The sequence below is a fragment of the Lotus japonicus genome, chromosome 5 (genome assembly GCF_012489685.1).
Source record: "Lotus japonicus ecotype B-129 chromosome 5, LjGifu_v1.2".
NCBI lineage: Eukaryota > Viridiplantae > Streptophyta > Magnoliopsida > Fabales > Fabaceae > Lotus > Lotus japonicus.
Window position 1 is genome coordinate 43,878,218 of NC_080045.1, and position 25,166 is coordinate 43,903,383.

Here is a 25,166-nt window from a genome sequence, read left to right on the forward strand (position 1 = left end):
TACCCTCAGTTCAGAAAATCCAAGAAATCTACTTGGAGATGTCATCATTGTGGCAAACTTGGTCATATAAGGCCCTACTGTTACAAGCTATATGGATATCCTCAGTCTCATGATCAACCAAGGACTAATCCACAAGTAGCTTCATCAAGGAAAGAGTGGAAACCTAAAGAAGGAGTTATAGTCAAGTTCTTCGGCGAGGAAGAGATGTCTCCACAGCCATCTAGGGTGAATAGATCATATTCAAAGGATGTTGCTCTTCTTAAATCTCAGAGTTCTGGTGTAGATGTTATGAAGGAATGGAGGAAGAAATTTGTTGCTGCAAGTTCTCTTGAAGTCTCAAATGCACCAGCAACTGTTCATGCAAGCATAGGTGAATCTGTAAGTGCAGATCCTAATGTTATTGTGCCTAATGTGATTCATGAGATATCAGTTGAATCTATTTATGTTCCCAATGTTGAACCTCATGTTGAGACATTAGTTGAGACTACTTCAGATGTGAATATGGAACCCTCTACTGGAAATCCAAACCCCATTGTTGACACATCTGAACTTGATCTCCAAATCCATCAATCTGCCTTGGGTTCTGAACCATCTACCGTTTGTAAGAAGTCAGTTATTGAAAGTGTTCATGAATTGTTGTCATTCTGGTCTTAGAAGTGATGGTTTGTTTATGCTGTGCTACCTTTGCCAAATTTGTGTTAAAAAGAGGGAGAAGTTTGGTGAAGAATCTGTGTTGTTTCTGTTGCTGTGAAGACTATGTGTGATTTGCAAGTGTTAGCTTTGGTCTGTAATAAGTTGAAGACTCTTTCAAGACAAGGCAAGTAACTGGTTTATGTTCAAGCTGCTACTGTTCAAGTTGCTACTGGTTTACTAGTTTACACTTGTTGGATAGTTAGTATGTTGTGCTGCTATGTTCTATATCCCAACTATGCAAGTTGTTGGTATGGATGCATCATTTGAGGGGGAGTTCTGCTGCTAAGGGGGAGAATTGATTCTCTAGTTTTTATCCTCTCTGATTGTGAGTTGTTTTAGACAAAATTTGACAAAGGGGGAGATTGTTGGTACATTTTGTCATGCATTTTGTAAAAAACAACTGATTGTCGAAGCAGATGCCGTGGCATCTGATTTCGTGAAGGTAGGACATTAGTCCTTTGCTTAAGTTTGATTTTGTGGGCCCTTGAAGATTTTATGAAGATATGTTTTTATAGTTACTTGAGGATCAAGTAGCTGTTCCAGAAGGGTTTTGATTTGTGGGTTGTTATTTGTTGAAACAATCTTTATTAAAAGATTGGTTTCTATCTTTACGTTTGAATTTTGCAACAATATATTGGAGATTCAGTTTAGATTTGTTGTTGCAATCTGTTACTTCAGCCCAAGCAAACCCTAGTGCCTACCTGCTGCTGCTGAAGTCTATAAAAAGGATGAAGACCTAAAGCTTGAAGACCACTGAAGCTAATAGAGAGAGATCAAGTGTTTTAGGGTTGTTCGTTGTTCTTTATCCTTGTTTCTTGTGAACAAACTTTGCTCCCTGATTCTATAAAGCAAAGTTGTGTTCTGTGTTCTTTAATTCTTCAAATTCTGATTGTTGATTGTTTGTTACCAATCACTGTGGCAGTGATTGAGAGAAAGGGAGAGATGCTCTCATACTTAGGTTGAGATACTAAGTAGAAATACACTTGGGTAGATTAGGAAGTGAACTATGAACTGTGGTGTTCATGAGTGTCTGTAATTCCTGAATCTTGAGATAGTGGATTTCCTTTCTTTGGGTGCAAACCCTCCAGACGTAGGTGAAGTTTCACCGAACTGGGTTACCAATTGTTCCGTACTAGGGAGTTCTGACGTCGGAAACTGACAGAAAGTAAACCCTAGCAGAGTGCTAAAAATATCACAAAAGGAATATTCTCATTAAATGTTTGAAAGGTACTTTTTACAAGGGGTTGACCTCTCCTTTTATAGAGGGAATGATCATAACATGGACTGTCACTGTACTTGGGCCTGACAACCGGGGCCCAAGCCTCTATACATATAAGACAAAACTAAAGGAATCTTCCAGCTGGCGCGTGGACCCATCCAGAAGACGGGCGGGCTTCGACGTTGTTCCATAACCCCGCCATGGCTGCTTTCGTTCATCTAAATGCTCGATTTGGGCGGGAATAAGGGATACTTATATCCCGCCTAGTCCACATGCCCCCAAGACATGAGGCTTAAGTAAGTTGAGTCGAAATGTCTTTATACGTTGCTTTGTCGCCTACCTTTATCATTTACTTCGTTCTTCTGATAATTGTGTCGCCGTTCTTTCATTTGTGTAGGTGTCCCGCCCAGTCCACATGCCCCCAAGACATGAGATTTAGGTTCCTTGAGTCGAGACGTCTTTACAGTTTATCGCCATTCTTTGTAGTCATGGGCCTGTCGTCACATTCTTGCTTATGAATTCTCGCCATTTTCATGCTCCTTTATATGTCGCCATTTTTTATCTTTGTCGATATCTCGCCGTTATCACACCTGTCAAACACGTCTTTTCAACTGACGCACGTATCCTTCTTTTCCGGGATTTTACCATCATTTGCCATAAATGCAGTTGTTCGTCTCGAGGAGTTATGTCTTTTCGTTTCATACCTTTTCAAATTTCAAATCCCACGATCTCACGATCCTTCGCAGTCTTTCTCACTCATTCTCTCTCTTCCTTTTTCTTCTATAAATACCCTTTTTACCTTTCACTTTTCACTTTTCTGAAAACCTTTGCTGTGAAAACTTTTTCATCGCAGCTTTCCCTCTCTTCTTTGTTCTCCGGTGAACCTTGCTCACTCCGGCCGTCGTCATTGCGCGGTGCTCCCCCATCGCTGACGTTCTTTTTACTCAATCCTCCGCTTCTTCCTCCGGTGAGTCCTTCCCCTTTCTCTTTTCTTGACACTGTGTCTTCTTCTTTCTTTGTGTTTGGACCTGTTCATCTTCTTTTTTATTTTTATGAAATTACCCAGCATGTCGACACAAAATTTTAGCATTTCCTCCTTAGAGCTCACTTCCCCTTCTACAGAGGGGGAAGTTTCTGCCCCCACCGTTATCGAAATACAATCCTCGCCCTCCACTCACGAGGATTCCGGTCCCGCCGGCTCCGTTGATTCTATTCTCTCCTCTAATGGAGATTTGTCTTCGCCCGAATGGCGTTCCAATGCGCATTTAGTTGAAGATAAGTGTCTTTGGCGCTCCATCTGGGGTAGCCTTGGGAGCATCAGTTCGCTTCGAATATCTTCTCAAGGGTTTACAAAGATAAATCCCGCCACCTCAAATAACGAAGATCACCTGTTAAATGTTCTTCCATGTGGCGAGGACGATTGCGTTCTTTTTCGCAAGGAACCCACTGATGAATCGCCCGATTTCTTTTTTGTTTACGGTTATTTTTTCTTGGATTTGAATATCAAACTCCCTTTCTCGCCCTTCATATGCCACGTTCTTACCTTTTTGAACGTGGCGCCTTGTCAACTCCAGCCCAACGCCTGGGGTTTCATACGCTGCTTTGAAATTCTCTGTGAACATTTGAGTTGCACTCCCACCTATCCCTTGTTTTTCCTTTTTTATAAGACAGTCACCACAAAACCTACATCTGTCAAGTGGGTTCCCCTTTTGGCTCGCAAGAACATGAGCCGATTCACCGCCCTTAAAAGCCATTACAAAGTGTGGCAGAAAAAATATTTCAAAGTCATGGAGTCGCCTGAAATGAATAACTTGTTTCGAGATTCCAATAACCACCCTCTCTTCCCCTTTTACTGGACAAAAAACCCTCGCCGAAAAATATCCGTTTCATACGACGCCTTGGATGAATCCGAGCAAGCCATCGCCGATTACCTCCGCACATTACCAGTAATCTCTGGTCATGACTTGATTGAAGCGTCGAAATCCGGCACTTTAAGTCAATTTTTTAGTAAGTTTATAATTTTTGCACAACTTGTTTTTCTTTTTGTTTATGTACCTCGCCTAATTGATGTTTTCCATGCAGCCACGATGGGAAAAAGCAAGGTTGATGCCAACCCCATCAAGATGAAGGAATACCTCGCCCAGTCTGCTGCGGCGGCGAAGAAAAGGGCCGCCGAGACTGAGCAAAAGAAAAAGAATGAAGGTACTTCGGGCTCTGATAACGTCAGGGACCCAAAGCGCCAAAAAACTTCGAGCGCTGCTGGTGTTAAACCTCTTCACCAATCAACTCTTGATCCAAAAGGTCGTCCGACTGAGAAAAAGAAGGGGCATGACAATGTCCCGCCACATCAACCGGATTCAGGCGCACTGATCAACCGCCCTTCAACTCCATTCACCCAAGCTGGCCCTAGCTCAGCTATTGGTGGCGAGGCTCTTCCCCCTTTGCTGAACCTATCTGATCCTCGCTTCAACGGATTGGATTTTATGAATCGTACCTTTGACAACCGGATTCACAAGGATGTTTTCGGTCAAGGCCCTCCCAACATTGCTTCTGTGGCGATCCATCATGCGCTCTCTGCCGCCAGTACTGTGGCGGGAATGGCTCAGTGCGTGAAGGAGTTGATAGCAACCAAGAACCGTTATGAAAAGAAGGCGGCTGACTATAAGACTGCCTATGAGCAAGCAAAAGCCGATTCTGAGACCGCCAACAAAAACCTGAAGGCTGCTGAGGAGAGGTGTGCTAAGTTAACTGATGACTTGGCGGCTTCTGACTTGCTTCTTCAAAAGACCAAATCTCTGAAAGAAACTATCAACGACAAACACACTGTTGTTCAGGCCAAGTGCCAAAAACTGGAAAAGAAGTACGAACGCCTAAATGCTTCCATCTTGGGGCGTGCTTCTCTCCAGTTTGCTCAAGGCTTTCTGGCGGCCAAAGAGCAGATTAGTGTGGTTGAGCCGGGCTTTGATCTTTCCCGTATTGGGTGGCTGAAGGAGATCAAGGATGGTCAAGTAGTTGGTGATGATGACATTAGCCTCGACCTCCTTCCCCAATTCGATGATGAAAGTGAGCCTGAAGAAGATGGCGAGGATGGGAATGAGCAGCACAAGAATGAGGATCACGAGAAGGAAGACCCTCAAGCTGGGACAAGCCAGGGCAACAACGCCAACAATGAGAACCTGGCTTGAATTTCTTCTTTTATTTCATGAAGTTAAAATTTTGCTTTGGGCATTGCCCTGTCTTTTATCATCATTCCAAATCATGTACGGGCGTCGCCCCCTTTGCCTTACTTTTATTGGATACCATTTTAAGTTCATTCGTTGTTACCTTGAGTTGTTACTAACTTTTGTTGTTACTTTGGTTTGCATACCTTAGCCGATTTTTCGACGAGGCTTGGTTTCTAGTGGCCACTAGAATTGCCAAGGCTTTTAACATTTGATGGCGACACTTTCTTATTCCGAAAGGTTTACTCGCAGTATTGCATACTTTGATACGATTTGCATTGCATGAACTCGTAATATAAATTATATTGAATTAAAAAATACAGGCAATTTTGTTGAAATAACCTTTTCATTAATTTTCTTTCACATGAGAACAATTGTCCCATTCTTTTTACATGCCGCCTCATTAAAAACCTCTCCAAAGAAAGGAAAAAAGAGTGCGACTTCATTCACATTTGGTTGTTTCTATTAACTAAAATACTGCTTTAGATGAGAGACGTTCCATGTTCGTGGAACCTTTTGACCATTTAGTTGTTCCAACTTATAAGCTCCTCCTCCAACATCGCCTATAATCCTGTAAGGCCCGCCCCAGTTGGGTGAAAGTTTGTTGTGTTTATCGGGTATTGTATTTTTTCGGAGCACTAAGTCTCCTACCCTCATTTTTCTAGGCACTACTTTCGTTGAGAATTTTCTTGCAACCTTCACTTTTCCCGCCTCATTCCTTATGTGAGCCTCACGTTGTTCCTCGGGCAGCATGATTAGATTTGCTATTAAATTTTCCTCGTTGTCATTCTCATTAAACCGAACCACTCGCCAATTTTGGTTTTCAATTTCAACTGGGAGCATGACGTCAGTCCCATAAGTTAAACGATACGGGGTTTCCTTTGTGCTTGACTGTTCAGTGGTGTTGTATGCCCAAAGAACGCCTGGTAGTTCCTCCGCCCAAAGCCCTTTTGCTTCATCCAGTTTCTTCTTTAAACCTTTCAGGATAACCTTGTTAGCCGATTCAGCCTGCCCATTGGTTTGTGGATGTTCTACAGAGGCAAATCGCATCTCGATTCCCATTTCTGTACAAAATTCCCGGGTAACATTACTTGTAAATTGTGTTCCATTATCCATTACTAACGCCCTGGGGACCCCAAATCTACAAACAATCCTTCGCCACAAGAAGCTCCTGACCTTGGCAGCCGTGATAGTTGCCACCGCCTCGGCTTCTATCCATTTAGTGAAGTAATCAACCGCCACGATGATATACTTCATTTGTGCCTTCGCTACTGGGAATGGTCCCAAAATGTCAACCCCCCACATAGCAAATGGCCAAGGCGCCATCATGGTTGTTAACTCTTCTGGCGGAGCCTTGTGCAAGTCAGAGAAGACTTGGCATTTTTCACATTTCTTAACATACTCAAGACAGTCCTTCTTCATTGTCGGCCAATAAAATCCAGCTCTCACGATTTTCACCGCCAAGGATTTCCCGCCTATATGGCTTGAACAAACACCTTCATGGACTTCCGCCATTATTCCATGGGCGTTCTTGGTGTCAACGCATTTGAGCATAGGGGACATAATTCCCCGCCGATACAACTCACCATCCACTACTGTGTAAAAACTGGCTTCCCTTCGTTTCGCTCTTGTGTTCACATCGTCATCCTTTGGAGGGTTTTCTAGGAAGATCTTGATTGACTCCATCCAAGAAGGCTCGCCTTCAATTACTGACTTGACTGCTTTCAACTTTATTTCTACTAAATCAATGCTCGGGCGAGGCAGGGTTTCCTGAATGACTGTTTGGTAACTGCCCAATCTCCCTGTGCTCGCCAATTTTGCTAACACATCTGCCCTCTCATTTTGGCCCCTCGGGACATGTTCTATCTTAATTTCTTTGACCTCCATCATCAATCTGTGTATCACTTCCAAGTATTTGGAAAGTTGCGGATCCTTTACTTGGTACTCGCCTTTCACCTGTTTAACCACTAACTGCGAATCTCCCTTGATAAATAACTTTTGGACCCCCAGCTCAATGGCTAGCCTTAAGCCGGCGATCAAAGCCTCATACTCAGATTGATTGTTGCTCGCCTTGAACTCGAACTTTAGAGACTGTTCAATGATCATTTTGTCTGGACTTTCAATTGTTATCCCAGCCCCACTTCCAGTCTTATTAGAGGATCCATCCACAGATAGGACCCATTCTCCTCGAGTCTTCTCGCCTTCCGTGGGTGTTAATTCCGCCACGAAGTCGATCAAACTTTGAACTGTGACTTGGCCCCTTGGCTCGTATTGTATATCATATTCTGACAATTCCACTGACCAGCTAACCAATCGCCTGACAAATCGGGCTTCTGAAGTACTTGTCTTAAGGGGACATCAGTTTTAACTTTAACTTGGAAACTTTGGAAATAAGGCCTAAGGCGCCGCGCAGTTTTCAAAATCGCCAATGCAGCCTTTTCAATTTTTTGGTACCGCAACTCTGCCCCCTGTAAAGTATGGCTCACGAAATATATAACTTTCTGCTTTTTTCCCTCTTCCTGGAGCAACACTGTACTCACCGCCTTGTCAGTAACTGCTAGATAGAGCACTAATGGAAAGCCTGGTGTTGGCTTGGAAAGTACTGGCAATGTGGCCAATGATTCCTTTAATTTGGTAAAAGCTTGTTCGCATTCCTCTGTCCACTGAAACTTTGAATTCTTTTTTAAGCATGTGAAGAATGGGGCCGCTTTGTCACCCGCCATTGGCAAGAAACGTGACAAGGCGGCCATTCGTCCTGTCAAACGCTGAACTTCTTTGACACTTGTTGGGCTTTTCATCTCAAAGATCGCCCTTCCCTTATCAGGATTCACTTCTATTCCTCTCGATGTCAACATGAATCCCAAGAACTTTCCTCCCTGGATCCCAAAAGAACACTTCTCAGGGTTCAATTTCATTTGATATGTTCTTAATTGAGTAAACGCTTCCTTAAGATCGCCGCCATGATCACTAGCCCTGGCGGACTTTACGATCATGTCGTCCACATATACCTCCATATTCCTGCCCACTTGTTTTGAAAAGATTTTATCCATGAGCCATTGGTACGTAGCTCCTGCATTCTTCAATCCAAAAGGCATTGTCTTGTAACAGTAATTCGCCTGATTGGTCATAAATGCTGTACTTTCTTCATCCGATGGATGCATCATGATTTGATTGTAGCCCGAGTAAGCATCCATGAGACTTAAAAGTTCATTCCCCGACGCTCCATCCACAAGCTTATCGACATTGGGAAGTGGATATGAATCTTTAGGACACACTTTGTTCAAGCTTGTGTAGTCCGTGCACATTCGCCACTTCCCATTGGATTTTTTGACCATCACAACATTGGCGAGCCATGTCGGGTACTGCACCTCACGGATGAAGCGAGCCTTGATTAGTTTCTCAGTCTCTAATTGTACTGCCTTATTCTTTTCATCACTCATTCTCCGCCTTGGCTGGATGACTGGGGTCGCCCCTGGTCGAATAGCCAATTTGTGAGTGATCACATTGGGGTCAATCCCTGGTACATCATTGATGGTCCATGCAAAGAGATCCAAATTATCACCCAGCAGCGTGATCAACCTTTCCTCTTGTTCCTTTGTCAAACTGCTGCCAATCTTTAAAATTTTATCCTTAATTTGCACTTGCTTGGTTTCTTCCAGAGGTTGTGGGCGGAAATCATCAGCATCGTCTCTTGGATCCAAACTGAATCCCTCTTGCGGAAAGATTTCTGTGATTCTGTGACTTTCTTTGGCGGCCTTACGCCCATAAAGCGCCACACTTCTTAGATAACATTCTCTTGCTGCATTTTGGTCCACATGTAATACCCCAACCTTTCCATTGCAGGCTGGATATTTAACAGTCAAATGAGCTGTTGAAACGACCGCACATAGCTTGTTGAGGGTGTCTCGTCCCAAGAGTACATTGTAGTTGGCTCTGCACGCCAGGACTAAGTACTTCACTTGAAATTTCTTTACAAACTCTCCTTCGCCAAAAGCAGTTGGTATTTCCACATATCCTCGAACAGTGACACGGTCCCCTGTAAACCCTACCAAGGTTCCTTTATACGGCCTCAAGTCTGACTCTTTTAGCCCCAGGCGATCAAAGGCATCTCCATAAATGATATCCGCCGAAGACCCCTGGTCTAAAAATACTTTCTTCGTGACATAATTGTTAACCCTGATTGTTACCACAATTGGGTCGTTGTCATGGGGAATCACGTGCGCAAAATCCTGAGGAGTGAATATGATAGGGGAGTGATTCACCCAACACTCGCTTTCGCTTGCCTCATGTACTGAGTGTACTGCCGCCACATAGTGCTTTCTAGCCTTACTTGAAATTGCACCCCCGCCAAATCCTCCTGCAATAGATGAACATTCCCCAACAGGATCGCCCAACTCTTCCACTATCTCCTTGCCTTTGCCTTTGTCTCCTTGGGTGATCCTAGCGACTTCTGGCGTTGCTGTGTCTTTAACGAAGTTTGCCAGATGACCAGCCTTAATCAATCGATCAATTTCCCGCCTCAAATTCCAACAATTATCCGTCGTATGCCCCAACGCTTTGTGGTACTCGCACCACCTATTGGTATCTACATTAGCTGGCGGTCGCCGCGGGGGTGGCGGGTACTGCACAACATTCGTTTGCCCAACGGCCCTTAAAATGGTGCTTAAGGGCGCATTTAACTTTGTAAGTGGAACTGGAGCTGGCGTAGTACCATGCTGACCAGTTGTGGCTGCAGCAGGACCTTGAGAATTACGGTGCCATGTATTTTGAAATCCTGGTTTGGAGTTTTGATATGGTCCCGGTCTTGGTACACGGGGGGTTTGTGCTACCCTGGTTTCCTTCCCTGCCTTAGGTTTATCCTGCGAAACCCCGCCGGAATGGGCTTGCTTGCGTCCTTCCTCTCTTTCTTGTTTTTTCTGATCATCCTGCTCAATTAATATGAATTCCTGAACACGAGCACGAAGGTCCATCATGTCTTTTGCTGGTCGCCTCGTCAAGTCCCGATTCAAGTCACCCGCCCGAAGACCATTTTTGAAAGACGCAAGGCAAACATCCGGATTGCCCTCCTCCAGTTGAACCGCCATTTTACTAAATCGCGCCATGTAGTTCTTGAGCTTCTCCCCTGGCTGTTGATGTATGCTGATAAGATCAAACATGGTTGCCTTGGTAGTTTTATTGGCGGAGAATTGAGTTAAGAACTTTGTGGACAAATCAGTAAAATTGTCAATGGAGAAGGGCGGTTGACGGATGAACCATTGCATCGCCATTCCCTTGAATGTTGATGTTAACAACCTACACTTCACCTCATCTGTTGCTCCTCCAATAACCATTTTCGTGTTAAAATAACGCAAGTGTTCCATGGGGTCTGAGTCGCCTGAAAAGGCGTCCAACGCCATCGTTTGCAGATGCTTTGGTATGCCCACCCGTGTGATGGCGGGAACAAAAGGCTGGAATTCAACAACGTCTTCGGCCTCGAGCCGTTGTTCTTGCTTATAGTCTTGTCGCTGAGTTAAGTACTGCACCTGGGCTTGCAACTGCTCGTTCTGGCTTTGTACTTTTTGCAAAGTGTCCAACATTTGTTGCAAGGCCGCCGGAGTGATTCCCGTCACCACCTCTGGCGCTTTTCTCGGAACGCTGGTTTTGAGGTCATCCAGATTTACATACTCAGGCGGCGCTGATCGTCGCCTGACTCCTGGATCTGATCTAGCTATCAGATCTGAAGGTCTTCCTGGAGCTGCATTCACCAACGAGACCGGTGACTGCGCCACCGAGTGAACCCCCGCCGAAGAAGCCTCCTGCTCCGGCTCTTGAGGTACTTCGCGGTTGTTGTACCGTCCACCGCCGCGGCCGCCGTGACGACCACCCCTCCGGCGATGATCGCGGCGGCCCACACCACACGAACGAGTTTCCATGGATCTTAAAACGCACCTTCTATGTCAAGTAGTAGATCGAAGTAAGACCCACAGACGGCGCCAATGTTCCGTACTAGGGAGTTCTGACGTCGGAAACTGACAGAAAGTAAACCCTAGCAGAGTGCTAAAAATATCACAAAAGGAATATTCTCATTAAATGTTTGAAAGGTACTTTTTACAAGGGGTTGACCTCTCCTTTTATAGAGGGAATGATCATAACATGGACTGTCACTGTACTTGGGCCTGACAACCGGGGCCCAAGCCTCTATACATATAAGACAAAACTAAAGGAATCTTTCAGCTGGCGCGTGGACCCATCCAGAAGACGGGCGGGTTTCGACGTTGTTCCATAACCCCGCCATGGCTGCTTTCGTTCATCTAAATGCTCGATTTAGGCAGGAATAAGGGATACTTATATCCCGCCCAGTCCACCAATCTTCTGTGTTCTACTTTATTATTTTTCTGGTTTTGTTACTGTTAGTCAGTTGTCGAACCGGTTGTCCCAGCATCGCGTTCGACATCTGTCCTGTGCGAGAACCGTATTTACAATAACTAACATGCATGTTCTACCAATTCATGAAAGCGGTCGAGTTTTCAATAAACTTCACCCACTTTTAATCCTCAATTTAGTCATTGTCTTTGTCTCGCCGTCTGATCTAAGTCCCTCACCGGAAAAAATTGTGGAAAACGTCCTCATCAATGCAAAACGTTTGGAGCAGGTCCTTGCCGGAGCCCGGAGCTCCGGCGAGTGATGAAGTGGCACGCTGACTATGTTAATGATACTTACGTGGATTTTTAAAAAAAATTAAAAATAAAAAATATATAACTCATCAGAATTTTTAATTTAATTAACAAAACTAACCATAATTTAATTAACAGAAATTAAATTAAATTAAAAACCTAAATCCAAACAAAAACACGGTGAAGTTGAAAAACCCAAATCCACATCTCCTTCTTCATCATCTTCATCTTCTCCATCTCATCATCTTCATCCCTTCAACCTCTGTCTCTTCCTTTCTTCCTCCACACACCTTCTCTGCGGATCTCTCTTTCCTCCTTTTTTTTTCTTTCTGGCTCCAATTGCAAGTTTTTGGGTGGTGGTGGCTCGATGGCTGGGTTTGGGTGGTGGCGGTGGTCGCTCGGTGGCTGGGTTTGGGTGGTGGCTAGGCGTGGTGGCTGGAGGTTGAATGACGTTCGCGGCTGGGTTTGGATGGTGATGAACCCAGATCTGGTAAACGAGGAACAGAGGCGATCTCTCTCGATCTGGTGGGGGTCGGGTTGACGTTGCGGGTGGGGGGCTGGGGTGTTGATGTCACTGGGTTTAGGGTTGGTGTTTGTGTTCTGGGTTGCAGGTTGGGGTGGGGCTGGGGTGTTAAATGTTAATGTAGCATGCTTAAGGTATGACATTACTCTACACTAACAAGTTTCAACAAAAGAAATTGGCGCATTCAAACTGGAAATCTTCCCCAATTTCAAATATGTTCATGTTACATTCCAGAGTTTTGAAAGGAAGGTGCTGGGCTTGTAATGGGTTCTGCTATAATGCAGAATGGGTATTTCCTGTAAACAGCCAATAGTGTTATTGCTGTGATGGGTATATGATTTAACAAAAAAAAATGTTACATTCAAGAGGACTACACACTTGGATATTGGAAATATGCGCATATAGAGATTGAAATTGAAGGTATTGGAATTGAATGTGAAGAGAGTGAAAGGGAGTGATTGGCATTAGAACCTGTTACGGTGGTGTAACCATATTGGGTTCTCATTCATAAAGATGGTAGAGAAGATAAATGGAGAATATAGATTTTGTGATTTTGGGTTGAGTTTTTAGAAGAAGAGAAGATGATGATGATGAAGATGAAGATGTAGAGGAAAATTAGAAGAGATGATGGTGGATTAATTTTTTTAATTTGGGGGGAATTTGATTTATTAATTAATTTAGGATTAGATTTGTTAATTTGTTTTATTTTTTTAATTAAATGAAAATTTATGATGTGTTATTTATTTTTAATTTTTTAAAAATTCCACGTAAGCATTATTAACACAGTCAGCGTGCCACTTCATTACTCGCCGGAGCTTTGGGCTCCGGCGAGGACCTGCTCCAAACGTTTTGCATTGATGAGGACGTTTTCCACAAATTTTTCCGGTAAGGGACTTAGATCAGACGTCAAGACAAAGACAGAGACTAATTTGAGGATTAACCCTTATTTCATTCAACTTTACAATTTAACTCAAGTTAGCATGTGCGCCCTAGAGCGCTTGTTAGTAGAAGTGAATTAAAAAGATACACGAAGGCCTATCAAAGTGCTTTAACAAAAAGCGTTATAAAATATAGTATCAAGTAATGTTGAAAACTTCTATGCTAGCTAGGTTTTGTTGTGCTATGTAGGAATGATAATGGGTATGGTACCCATCCTCATACTGTCATACTCACATTTTTAAAAAATACATGTACTCGTTCCTATACCTGCGCATGTATCAACCTAAATACTTGTACTTGACCTCGTACCCTCTCAAACTTTTATGCCTGTGTACTCGTGTTTGTTACTCACAATTTTTAATTATGCAAAATTTAACTTCAATGGTTTTTTCAATGGAAAACCAAAATATAACTGCTATTATAAAATAAAAATTAATACTTAAAAATACAAAAAACGATACAAGTATTTAACAAGTAAAATAATTCGAATAAGTATAATTTAAAAAAAAAAGGATAAGCGAGAAAGTTAAGTTTTAAATTTATAGTTTTATATTTGTTAACAAACTCTTAAAGTTATAGGTTACTAACTTGTTTTTAAATAAGTTAGAATAAATAAAAATTCATATATTTAATACTAAGACTTCCTACTGTCTCATCAGGAAGATTAAGGATAACATCGATGCTGGCTAGACGGAGGCAACACACACTGGATTTGGTTTTGTGGCCAGATCATCGCGAGCTGAGCTATTGGTAGTGGGTTCTCTTCTTAAAGTATAGCGCAAAACTTCTTTGGTGGCTGAAGCAATGGCGCTTCGTTGGAGACTCTCGGCTGCTCTGGAGTTGGAGATGGAAGAGGTAATTTTTTAGACAAATACAACACAGGTGGTTCAAGGCTTCAAGCAATGACGAGCTCTCTTTGCCCCTCAGAAATAACAATCATTATCCAGGACTGTAAAGCTTTGACTTCACATTTTAAGGAGACAGAGTTCTTGTATGTCAAGTTCCACACTAATAATGTTGCATATCTTTTAGCATCTATTGCGGTTAATTTCCCTTGTAATTTGTGGTGGGATGCCCCTTCTGATGTAGCAAACGCTCTATTTAATTTGTAGATGCGGTTTTATCATCCTAATATATGACGCATTAACTCTCAAAAATATTAAGATTTCACTTACTCATTTTTTAATAGAAGTTAAAAAGTTATACTTTAAATTTATTAATATACTACAAATTATGTGTGTGTAATATGTGTGCAAGTAGGAGCGCCTATTGAGCGGGTTGAATATTATAGTACACATACGCGCTCACCCGGTATACACACTATTCGATCTTTGTGTGTAATTCTATATCCAACCTCATATCCATTTAGCGAATTTTTACCTTACTCATTATGAGTATTTTTTACTGATACCCATTGGGTCTAAGACTCATTGTGATATCCAGTGCTATGACTAAATCTGGATTTGTTACTAGTAGTCCTTTAATGCGCGTCTACTGGCTTTAAATTATGCGCTTTAATAGCTGTTTTTCCTGTGTAGGTGCATCTTAAATTAAAGCTTGATCTTACAGTTGAAAAGGAGATTTATGAGGTTGAAGATCATGACATCGTTAAAGTAATGATAAAAGTGGAAGTTTTGATCCCACGAGTTTAAATTTGGAAGGAAAAAAAAAAGATAAGAATCTGTACTTATATTTATGATATTTTTTCATCCATTTTAAATTGTAGTTTAGCCAGTTTTCATAAACCAGAAGCACTTAAGTTAATTTCGTACAACAACTGGCGTGAAAAAATGATATGAAATGAAGATATCATAATCTGAAGTAATAGTGGCTGATGATTCTACTTTTTACCTACACACCAATACACCAATAGGATGACCCATAAGGGTTTAGAAAGAAAGCATAACGTAACAGGATCTAAGAAAGAGCTATATATTCATTATTGATTTGCAATAAGGTAGGAAAGTTCTGGAAAAGGTGAAAGGATGGCGACGTCTTCAGTGGGTCAATTAAATACTGACTCACCGTGGTACACTTAAAATTTTGGACTGTAATGACAATATTGTCCTTAACTTATTTTTTTCTGGACAATAATATCCTCTCATTTTCTCCACCGCCTCACTAGCACTCTCTGGTATTGTGCTACACCTGAGCAGACCTGGGATTTTCTTCACCCACACAGCTCCTACAAAAATTTACTACCGTCATCTTCTTCACTCACACAACCCCTTCAAAATTGAGAATTTTTTTCCCAAAATAAGAATAAGTTTATGAAAGAAACCCCAAAAAAATTACAATTGAGTGAAGAAAATCTCAGATCTGCAAGTTCCAGAGATGGCTGCACTGTCAACTTTACTCACAAATGGGTCGATCTCAACCCAAACAAGGGAGAAGACAGAGGCCAGAAGCACTGACCACAGAATAACAACGGTTGGAGTACGGTTTTGTTTATGAAAGAAACCCACAAAAAATAGAGGAACCCAGGCAAAGCATATAAGAAGAGGAAGGACCTCAAGAACATGTTCATCATTAGATTGATTCAAGTGTTAATTTGACCCAATCCTGTTCTTGTTCTAATGTCTTGCTGCCTCATCCCTTTTAGCGTTTGATTCAAGTTCTAATTTGGCCCCTTCAAATATTTACCTGAAGCTCTGCCACTGGATGTGGTTGCCGGGAGGAAATGATTTTGCAGCACACTAGTGACTGAGGTAGGAGGAGACAGCCTCAGCTGTGAATGGTGAGGGTGAATGGGTAATATGTGTATTGGATAATTTTGTAATTTAACAATTGAATCTCAATCAATCTCAGCTGTTCAATTTAAAATTAATATATCCAATGGCTATTTTTAAACTGCACCACAGTGTGACAGTTTTTGACTGTACCACCGAAGCCAACACCTGAAAGGATATACTATTAATTAGCAACCACACCATAAAAATGTATACATCAAAGTCTACACATGTATTATTTATCTACAATTTCATGTCCTGCATTTTTCATCAAAATCTCCATTCCCTTTGTTGCTCATTATTCTTTTGTTTCTTTATGATAGGGAAGATTCAATATAGAGAGACATCAAATGTATGATAGGCGATAGAAACACCTTTATACTTTCTTCAATTTATTTTAATTCTCCTGGCCATTAGTTATAAGAGCATCTCCAATGGTAGGAATTTATTTTGGGACTTAACTTAATTCTTGTGGGCCCAAATTGCCACATAGGATTTAAGACACTCATAAGGTCTTCATACACATTTCACTCTAGTGGTTGAGATCTTATTTTACTTTTGTCTGGGCCCACAGTACTCAATATATTTATATTATTTATTTTCTTCCCTAATTTTCACTTTGATTATGGTATTGAAAGAGAGAGAAAAAAATATTATTTTATTTAAGATCCCACATTTGAGAGTACTTGAGCTAAGACACGGATCTTAGCTTTTGCTAAGATCTCATGCCATGTAGAATAGCTCCAATGGTAGGATCTAATAAGATCCGGATTTTATTTTAAGGTCCAAAAATAAAGAATCCATTGGAGATGCTCTAAACTAGTCACCTAGCAACGTTTCCAAGTTTATTGTCACTAGTCACATTGTACTAAACTATGACCCACCACCACTTGTGGCTAACAATAATCAAAAGTGATGGAATGATTCAAATCCACAGCAAATTCAATTTGAGTTGAAAAGTGGTCCAAACATGTATAAGAAACATCCCATTTGGATTTTCTGAAAGAGGCATCAACTGCAACTCTGCAATCTCTGAAACAATATTCGTCTCACCCAATTACAATGCTGTTTTTTTCTGTATGACATAATAATGACATCTAGTTCCAAGTGTGACAATCCAAGTCCAAACTAGCCATTTAATTTGTTGCTGTACTTTGGTAAAAGCGACTGAAAATAATCGTTTCGTGTCCTTAATTGATACCCAAGAGTAAAAGGTTAATTATGGTTTAAGGTAGTGCATCCTATCTCATATGAACCAGCAGACAGCAGTAATATTAAAATTTAGGAAATGCTCAAGTTCATGACAATCATTTAGCACTACTACCACGACGTGCATGTTTAGTTTGACGTTGAAGCTAACGGCAACATGATTACACATCTTAATATATTAATGACGAAGTTAGAATTTATCATATTGAGTTTAACATGGAGGAAAAATAAGATTTTGACATGTTGATTTTAACGTGGATTCACGTTGAGTTCAACGGAAATTCAAATACACATGTTACTGGTAAATAAATCTGTTATCTTTTTCAACTATCATCACTTGCTCTAATACACTTGGTCGTGGTGAGTCGTGCACCCACGAGTCGTGTTATTTAGTAGTTTTCTTAAAATTTATATTTGTAAATCGAAGAAACTTTCTACCAGCTTAAACAAATTCCTTGTGCTAGGTTTAAAAAGTTCTCCTTGTAATTGAATCTCTTGATTTCAACTCAAACTCCCATGAATCCGCCTTGTTTATCAGGTGCACTCCTCAGGGTCGTATTTTGCTCTCTCTATTGATGTCATGACTATTATGGGGATGAAGTTGATGAGATTACAAACTCCAATTAGCTAGACAATTAAAAATGAAAGATTTGGGTACACTTCGCTACTTTTTTGGAATTAAGATTGCCTACTCTTCTTGAGATTATCTTCTTTCGAGTTGTAATTTCAGAAATCTGACTGTGCACATTAGTTGTAAAGTTTCCTTGAGTAATCATTTTTGGAAAAACCTTTACAAATTGATTCAAAAACTAAAATCAATTATGAGAAAAAAATTGTATGATTAACTTACGACATAATTCATTCTAAAAAAACAAGTTGATGCATTTTTTCCATTTGAGCTAGAGTTGGGTAACGGCCAACTTGAACCCTATAAGATCAATTTGTTTAGGCACACGAGCTAACAGACTGCGTCGGAAAAGTACGCTTCATAAATGGACTGACACTTGGTTTAATTTGTGTCCAGTCCACATGCTAATGGAATGACATGCATGCTGACGAGCTGGCCCCAAGTTACAATGTATTTCTTAAATTAACAAATAACAGTGTATTTCTTAAAATTTAAGAAATAGAAGCCCAAGAAATCATATGACCTGACACCACATCTTTTACACAAAATTTAAGACAATAGGTATATGATAGGCACACTGGCGGAAAGACTTTAGATATAAGGAGCTGTCACCAATCATCGTCTCATATACCACTTGTTGGGTGACAGGAGGAGCACATGAGCCTAGGAAATAAGACACAAAGGGAACCCAAAGCCACATCTTTTACCCAAAATCTTAAGAATTGGGTATATGAGTCACATTACTTATATAATCTTCACCTATTCAACAAATATGAGACTCCAACTCACACTTGAACTCTTAATAGTTTGGCAACGTAGGGTGGGTTTGGGAAACAATTTAACTAAGCACTTAGTTATAACTATAAGCGCTTATCCATAAGCCGTTTTAAGATTTTTTTTTTCTAAAATCGGTCGAAAATATGTTACGAGTATGAGTTCTTTTCTATAAACTATTATGAAAATAAGCTCAAAATAGCTTATAGATATACCATTAGCTATTTACATAAATTCTCACAAACACTTGCATAAGTGATTATAGGCTTATACGGTAAGATAAATTCAAATACGCTATTCCAAAAGAGACCTTTATCGTATAACCGTATTTATGAATTTCTTTATAGATATAAAAAATTTAAAACTAACCAAATCAATATGAAAGTCGTATTAGCTAAAAGAGTTTGCTTAGAGCAAAATGTAAATTATACATAGAAATGACTAACGAACCGACTATTGAACTTGCGTGCCACAACCTGTTTACCCACAAGTTAAATCATTTACTCAAAGGTTAAACATATTAACGGACAAAGACTCACATTTAAATGAGCCTGTATTTTGCCTAGTCATAACCCACAAATTGCGGGTGGGTACATAGGCCAACCCGCGGGCCAGAAATAGAGCCCATTTCCACATTGACTAACAAGGTGAGATTTTTTAGGACTTTGTTTATTAATGATAAAACAATGTATAAATTTATAGATAATGGTATCTTTCATCAATCATCCTTCTTAATGGTTAATCTAATCACCTGAGCTGTTGTTCTTATTTTGAAATGAGATGTGGATAGGTATTGTGACTATTTGTGAGTGAGAGGGCGGCAAATGAAAAGAGAATTGGAAAAAGAAGTAATGCAAGCAAACTGAAAAAGAAAAAGACAGAGCCAGAAATGGTTCAACAAACACATCACATAGAAATAGGAGCAGGTCAAAGTCTTCAAAAGTGTGTGTATTCCGGGAAAAGGACGCAAGCAACAAAAAGAGAGAGAAAGAAATAAATTAAAGAGAGAGCAGAGCACGGGAACACTGATGTAAGGACACTAGCTAGGGGGTCCTCACGCTTCTCTTCCACTCCACATTTACTTCAAATCACCATTTTCAACTTGGTGATTATTTTTTTAGTTTCACTCTTTCTCTCTGAATGAAGTGAAGTGAAGTGGGTTTGATTTTCAGCTGAAAAAATGGAGCAGTATGAAGTTCTAGAACAGATTGGCAAGGGTTCCTTTGCTTCTGCTCTGCTTGTCAGGCACAAGCACGAAAACAAAAAGTAACCACCCCATTCTACTCTCATTTCTTCTAAGTTCTAACTCAGTAATCTATGTTTGATTCAACTAGGTTATTTTACTTCAAATGTTTTATTTATCATGTTTGGTTATACTAAGCTCCTATGTTAATTTTTATGTATTCAGGTATGTTCTTAAGAAGATTCGCCTTGCCCGCCAGACTGACAGAACACGTAGATCTGCACACCAGGAGGTAGTAGTAGTAATAATGCTCCTTGTTTTTTTTCCTTTTTTTTTAGTTGAAGTTTAATTTTTTTGGCAGCTTGAGATGTTTTAGCCTAAGTTTTATAATTGATTTTTAGTCCATAACGTATAATAGTTACAATGCAGTTCTTTCTAATTATTGGGTTACATTCTAAAATGTGATACTGGATGCTTGCTATTCTTATATGCTTTGTTGGACTCTGGTTTTGCAGATGGAGCTCATCTCTAAAGTGAGAAATCCATTTATTGTAGAGTATAAAGATTCATGGGTAGAAAAGGTCAGACATTTAAAAAAATCAATAATTTTTTTTTGTAAAATATTGTTGCTTTTTCTTGTTCTGTTGTGTTCTGGTTAATTTGATTTACTAAGATTTTCAGGAGACCCCCCATTTTAGTTTAAGTTGACAAAAGTGAATAATATTCACTTGTTTCTTCATAAATGCTGATACTTTTAGTTGATGGTGGAACATCCTAATGTAACACGGTATATGGTTTTATACTATTTTATTAATTTTGATTCTGAAATTTGCAATCTGGTACCTTCACCTCCAGGGTTGTTTTGTATGTATTGTCATTGGCTACTGTGAAGGAGGAGATATGTAAGTCATGGTTCACATTGAATTCAAGCATTTGAGGAACTCAGAATATTTATGGAGACATTTTATCTTTCCTTTGCTAATAATACATTCCCTCTATAATTTATATGCTGCACAGGGCTGAAGCTATTAAAAAGGCCAATTGTGTTCATTTTTCGGAAGAGGTTTGTCACTCTTGCAGCAGCTTCTTTTACTTCTGAATAATTTTCATTCCTATGTGAAAACCTGTTGGTGCTTTTAACTAATTGATATCTATAAACTTTTGTACGCAGAGGCTTTGTAAATGGCTTGTTCAACTGCTGATGGCACTTGATTACTTGCATGCAAATCATATTCTTCATCGTGATGTCAAGGTGAATGATTTCTCTAAATTCAATAACCGATGGGGTTATGTAGCTGGCTATCTGAAACCTTCGAGAACCTACTTTATACTGATGTTTATCCACATCAATTTCAGTGTTCAAATATCTTTTTGACAAGAGATCAAGATATACGTCTAGGTAATGACTTTCTTCATTCTATCCTTTAGCCTCACTCAGACTTCATGAATGTGTTCAAAGTGTAAACATCTCTAATTTGTGCCTTGTTTTGGTAACCTATTCTTATGCATGGATGCAGGTGACTTTGGTCTTGCCAAAATGTTAACATGTGATGATCTTGCTTCCTCGGTACGTGTTTTGGTCAAAATATTCTTTTGATCACTTTTACTTTATCTCTTACTGTGTTCTTGACTTGCTTTACACTTCAGGTTGTGGGAACACCAAGTTATATGTGCCCAGAGCTCCTGGCTGATATACCCTATGGCTCTAAGTCAGATATCTGGTCTTTGGGTAAGATAGTACTATTTGTACTCTCAAGATCCTGTGGGCATAAAAACCCTTCCCCTTTCCCTGTTACAATTTTCTGTCAATTGCAATTGAAATTGGGTATAACATAAACATTGTGTCAGGATGCTGTGTATATGAAATGGCTGCTCACAAGCCAGCTTTTAAAGCTCTTGTAAGTTACTATGACTGCCAGTTGTTCACTTCTATTTTAATGAACCATTATTTGCAGAACTTTTTTATCATAAGGGGAACCTGGTGGGGGGTCAAATAATTCATTTGAAATGTTGAACAAAATATTTACGTTACTTCATCATTCATGTCCATGGTGATGTCTGAGTTATTTCATTATGGAGAACAACATCAAATCAATGACTTTTTGTTGTCTTCTATTCGAGCAGGATATGCAAGCATTGATTAACAAAATAAACAAGTCTTTAGTGGCTCCACTACCAACAATGTATTCTGGTTCTTTGTGAGTACTCTATTTACTAAGAATCTTATGTTAATCTTTATCTGTATTTTCCCCATTTTATGAAGCGGTTATGTTAGTTCCCATACCTGCAGCATTTGAGTGATGTCTGTGCCTGGTTTATTGGGATATGCATATATTGCTGATCCTGAAAAAAATGCATCCATTAGTTTGTCAGACGGAGACCTCCATTAGATTTTGTCTTACATTTTCTAATGGACCCAAAGTTGTTGCGAATTGGAAATTTAAGTGATCTTGCATCCATGAAGTGTTTATGTCATCATTTTGAAAACATCTACACCTTATCTTTCAATTCACTTAGTATTAGCATTCTTTGTGTCAGAAACATGTACAGTATGGGGTTTGGTTTACCAATTTACATTGTGCAATGATAACCTGCTGGTTTAGCAGCAATCAACCTTGAAACAAATCCTAATACACTCCCAGATGTGGATATATCTTATTGACTCATTCTCAGTCTTTGTACTTGTTATTTGTTGCTGTTTATTCCATTGACCCATTAAATGACTTTATGTAACTTGATGTATATTGTTTTCTTCTTTCAGTCGAGGCCTTGTGAAGAGTATGCTACGGAAAAATCCAGAGCTTAGGCCAAGTGTATGTTTTCTCTCGAGAATTTCTTTTATATTTTTCTATATGTAGATTAACTTAGGAAAAACTGGTCTATACAAAGTAAGTGTAATGCATATCTTGAGTTATAAAGATGAGTCAGATGTCCTAACAGCAGAATATGTTTAGAAGCAGAATATGAGCCAATTGTTATGCTCTCTCTCTCTCTCTCTCTCTCTCTCTCTCTCTCTCTCTTAAATTGTTTGTCAGCGTGTAATTTGCTCTTTTTCCATCATCATATAATGTGTTTGTGCTTATTCTGCTTGGTTACTTTGTTTTGGTAGATTTATTCAAAATGAGTTAAGCGCAATTTGTTTTCGCAGGCAGCAGAGTTACTCAATCATCCACATCTTCAACCTTATATTCTTAAAGTTCACATAAAACTAAATAGCCCCAGAAGAAGTACTTTTCCTTTCCAATGGGCTGACTCAAACTATGCAAGGAGAACACGGTTTGTAGAGCCAGCATCTTTTTCCACTCTTTCTGTCTCCGACAGAGGTAAACGATTGTCATTCAGTAATGACAGGGCCTTGAATCCTAGTATTTCTGGAACTGAACAAGGTTCTCTGTGTTCTACTCAAAGAGCACAAGGATTCTCTGCTTGTTCAAAAGACAAACATTATGAACAATCTGTTGGCTGTGTCAGTGAAGAATGCAATATGCCAAGAATGAGAACAGCTAAGGAATCTGCCACCCCCAGACGACACACAATACCATCGAAGATACCCCGAATTAGTTCCAAATATGATTCAGTAAGTTTAAGCACACTAACAACACAGCAGCTCCATTTGTATTCATTTGATAATATAGTGCTAATTACGGAGTTTTCTAATTACATATCACCTATATTTCCTAACTCGAGTTTAGTTACTCTTATACGCAGATTCTCTTATCCATATTAATTTTCAATAGAGCTTAACTTGTCTGGGTTTCTTTGTTGAATTAATAGTGTGTGTGTGTGTGTGTGTTACTGAAGATTCTGTGCATCGATTTATTTGTTTGCTTATCATCATTTCAGCTTCCAGCATCTTATACTCCAGCTGGTAAACTTACCCCACCAACTCGCAGAGCTTCCCTTCCACTGCCTACAACAACCATGGCCACTACTACCCCTTATAGAACCAGTGTCGGTTTTCTTCGTAGTGTGGATTCTCCTAATATTTCTGTTAATGCGCCACGAATCGACAAGATGGCTGAATTCCCTCTGGCCTCCGGTGAGAATATTCCTCTCTTCCCTGCTCGTAGAGCTTCATCAACATCAGCTCAGTGCTCTTCTGGTTCCCCAAGGAGCATTATTGACTGCACAATCACAAAGGACAAATGCACAATCCAGGTTGTGGACAAAGCCAGTGTCCCTACCAGTGGCAGTGATGGTGGTGCTGCAGTTTCACATAGCAACGAGTGCTCTGAACATGTAGCAACTGCTGTTTCAAGCCGTAGCCATTCCTCCTCTGCTGAGTCTTGCCAGCGCAGGTTTGACACCTCGTCTTACCAGCAGCGAGCGGAGGCATTGGAGGGGTTGCTTGAGTTCAGCGCACGGCTCCTGCAACAGCAGAGGTTTGAAGAGCTTGGCGTGTTGCTGAAGCCGTTCGGGCAAGAGAAGGTTTCTCCAAGGGAAACAGCTATTTGGTTGACTAAGAGCTTCAAAGAAACTGTGGTATGAGGCTTTCTGATGCACATGCACTTTTGTGATCACTAACAACAGTGTAAATCAATGTAGCAGTAGACAGTAGTACTTTATATGTAGCTAGAATTTGAAGGGTAACTTAGCTTCTAATCTTATAATTCTAGTTGACTCCGTAGGTAGGCATTTCTTAGACAGTTTCAACTTTCAAGTTTAATGTTAATGACTTTCTCATCAAAATATCAGTATAGATGTTCAAATTCTTCTGTTTGCGGGAAAAGAAACTCTAATTTAGTTTGTAATGTAGGCAATGTCAGTATGAAAAAAGTTTATCCTTCCATTTTGTGATGTATTTTCACATTATCGAAGTTTTTTTTAGGATACACATTATCTAAGAAGTTTGATAAATAAAATGATAATACATGGGATATTAAATTAGTATTAATAGTGAAATGTTTTAGTTTATGCTTTTTTACATTCAACATTTGATACGAATAATTATTAAAATAGAGGAAAAGGCAAACAACCCTCCAAAACTGTGTCCTTTGCAATAGGTGCATGAATTTTCATTTTATCATAAATAATCACTAAACTTCTACTATTTATTATTTTGACTGTGTTTTTATATCGGAAGGTTTAAAATAGAAACTATAAAACTAAAAAAAAGGTGGCCTATCAAGTGAAAGGGCACTGGAGCGCAAAACCCATCTTAGCCAAGCAATCTGCTGTCCTGGGATATGTATGGAAAATATAATTAGAGGTTGTATGCCATTGTTTCTAATAAAAAAAGGTTGACATTTTCTTGCCATTAGAAGTAATTAATTTGATTAAAATATCTAAATAGCATTAAAATACAAAAAAATTACAATTCATCTTATGTAAATATAAAAAGAATTAATGGGGTAAGCCATGTTAACAAAACAAAACTAAGAAAAGTGTTTTTGTT

At 39.9% G+C, this 25,166-nt stretch overlaps 2 protein-coding genes across 3 annotated transcripts; both read left to right on the top strand.

Annotated features, from left to right (window-relative positions):
• Positions 1 to 288: 288 nt before the first annotated feature.
• LOC130720262 (uncharacterized) lies at positions 289 to 654 on the top strand. Its single transcript, XM_057570889.1, has one exon. The coding sequence runs from the start codon at positions 289 to 291 to the stop codon at positions 652 to 654; it is 366 nt and encodes a 121-aa protein (XP_057426872.1).
• Positions 655 to 19,388: 18,734 nt separating this feature from the next.
• On the top strand, positions 19,389 to 24,504 carry LOC130720049 (serine/threonine-protein kinase Nek4-like). Of its 2 annotated transcripts, XM_057570633.1 has the most exons (15): positions 19,389 to 19,618; positions 19,761 to 19,854; positions 19,997 to 20,063; positions 20,287 to 20,352; positions 20,627 to 20,673; positions 20,789 to 20,834; positions 20,943 to 21,023; positions 21,128 to 21,170; positions 21,289 to 21,338; positions 21,419 to 21,500; positions 21,620 to 21,669; positions 21,896 to 21,969; positions 22,533 to 22,584; positions 22,920 to 23,348; positions 23,615 to 24,504. In XM_057570633.1, the coding sequence occupies exons 2-15, from the start codon at positions 19,769 to 19,771 to the stop codon at positions 24,257 to 24,259; spliced, it is 1,818 nt and encodes a 605-aa protein (XP_057426616.1). In that variant the 5' UTR covers positions 19,389 to 19,618; positions 19,761 to 19,768; the 3' UTR covers positions 24,260 to 24,504. The 2 variants fall into 2 exon arrangements, with proteins under 2 accessions (XP_057426616.1, XP_057426615.1); XM_057570632.1 differs by having other exon boundaries at positions 19,389 to 19,854.
• Positions 24,505 to 25,166: the final 662 nt, after the last annotated feature.

Coding starts and splice junctions, on each gene's coding strand:
- LOC130720262 (XM_057570889.1), top strand. CDS start 289: ATGAAGGAATGGAGGAAGAAATTTGTTGCTGCAAGTTCTCTTGAAGTC.
- LOC130720049 (XM_057570632.1), top strand. CDS start 19,769: ATGGAGCAGTATGAAGTTCTAGAACAGATTGGCAAGGGTTCCTTTGCT. Junction 20,835..20,942: donor GTGTTCATTTTTCGGAAGAG/GTTTGTCACTCT, acceptor TTTTGTACGCAG/AGGCTTTGTAAATGGCTTGT. Junction 21,339..21,418: donor GTGATGATCTTGCTTCCTCG/GTACGTGTTTTG, acceptor TTTACACTTCAG/GTTGTGGGAACACCAAGTTA.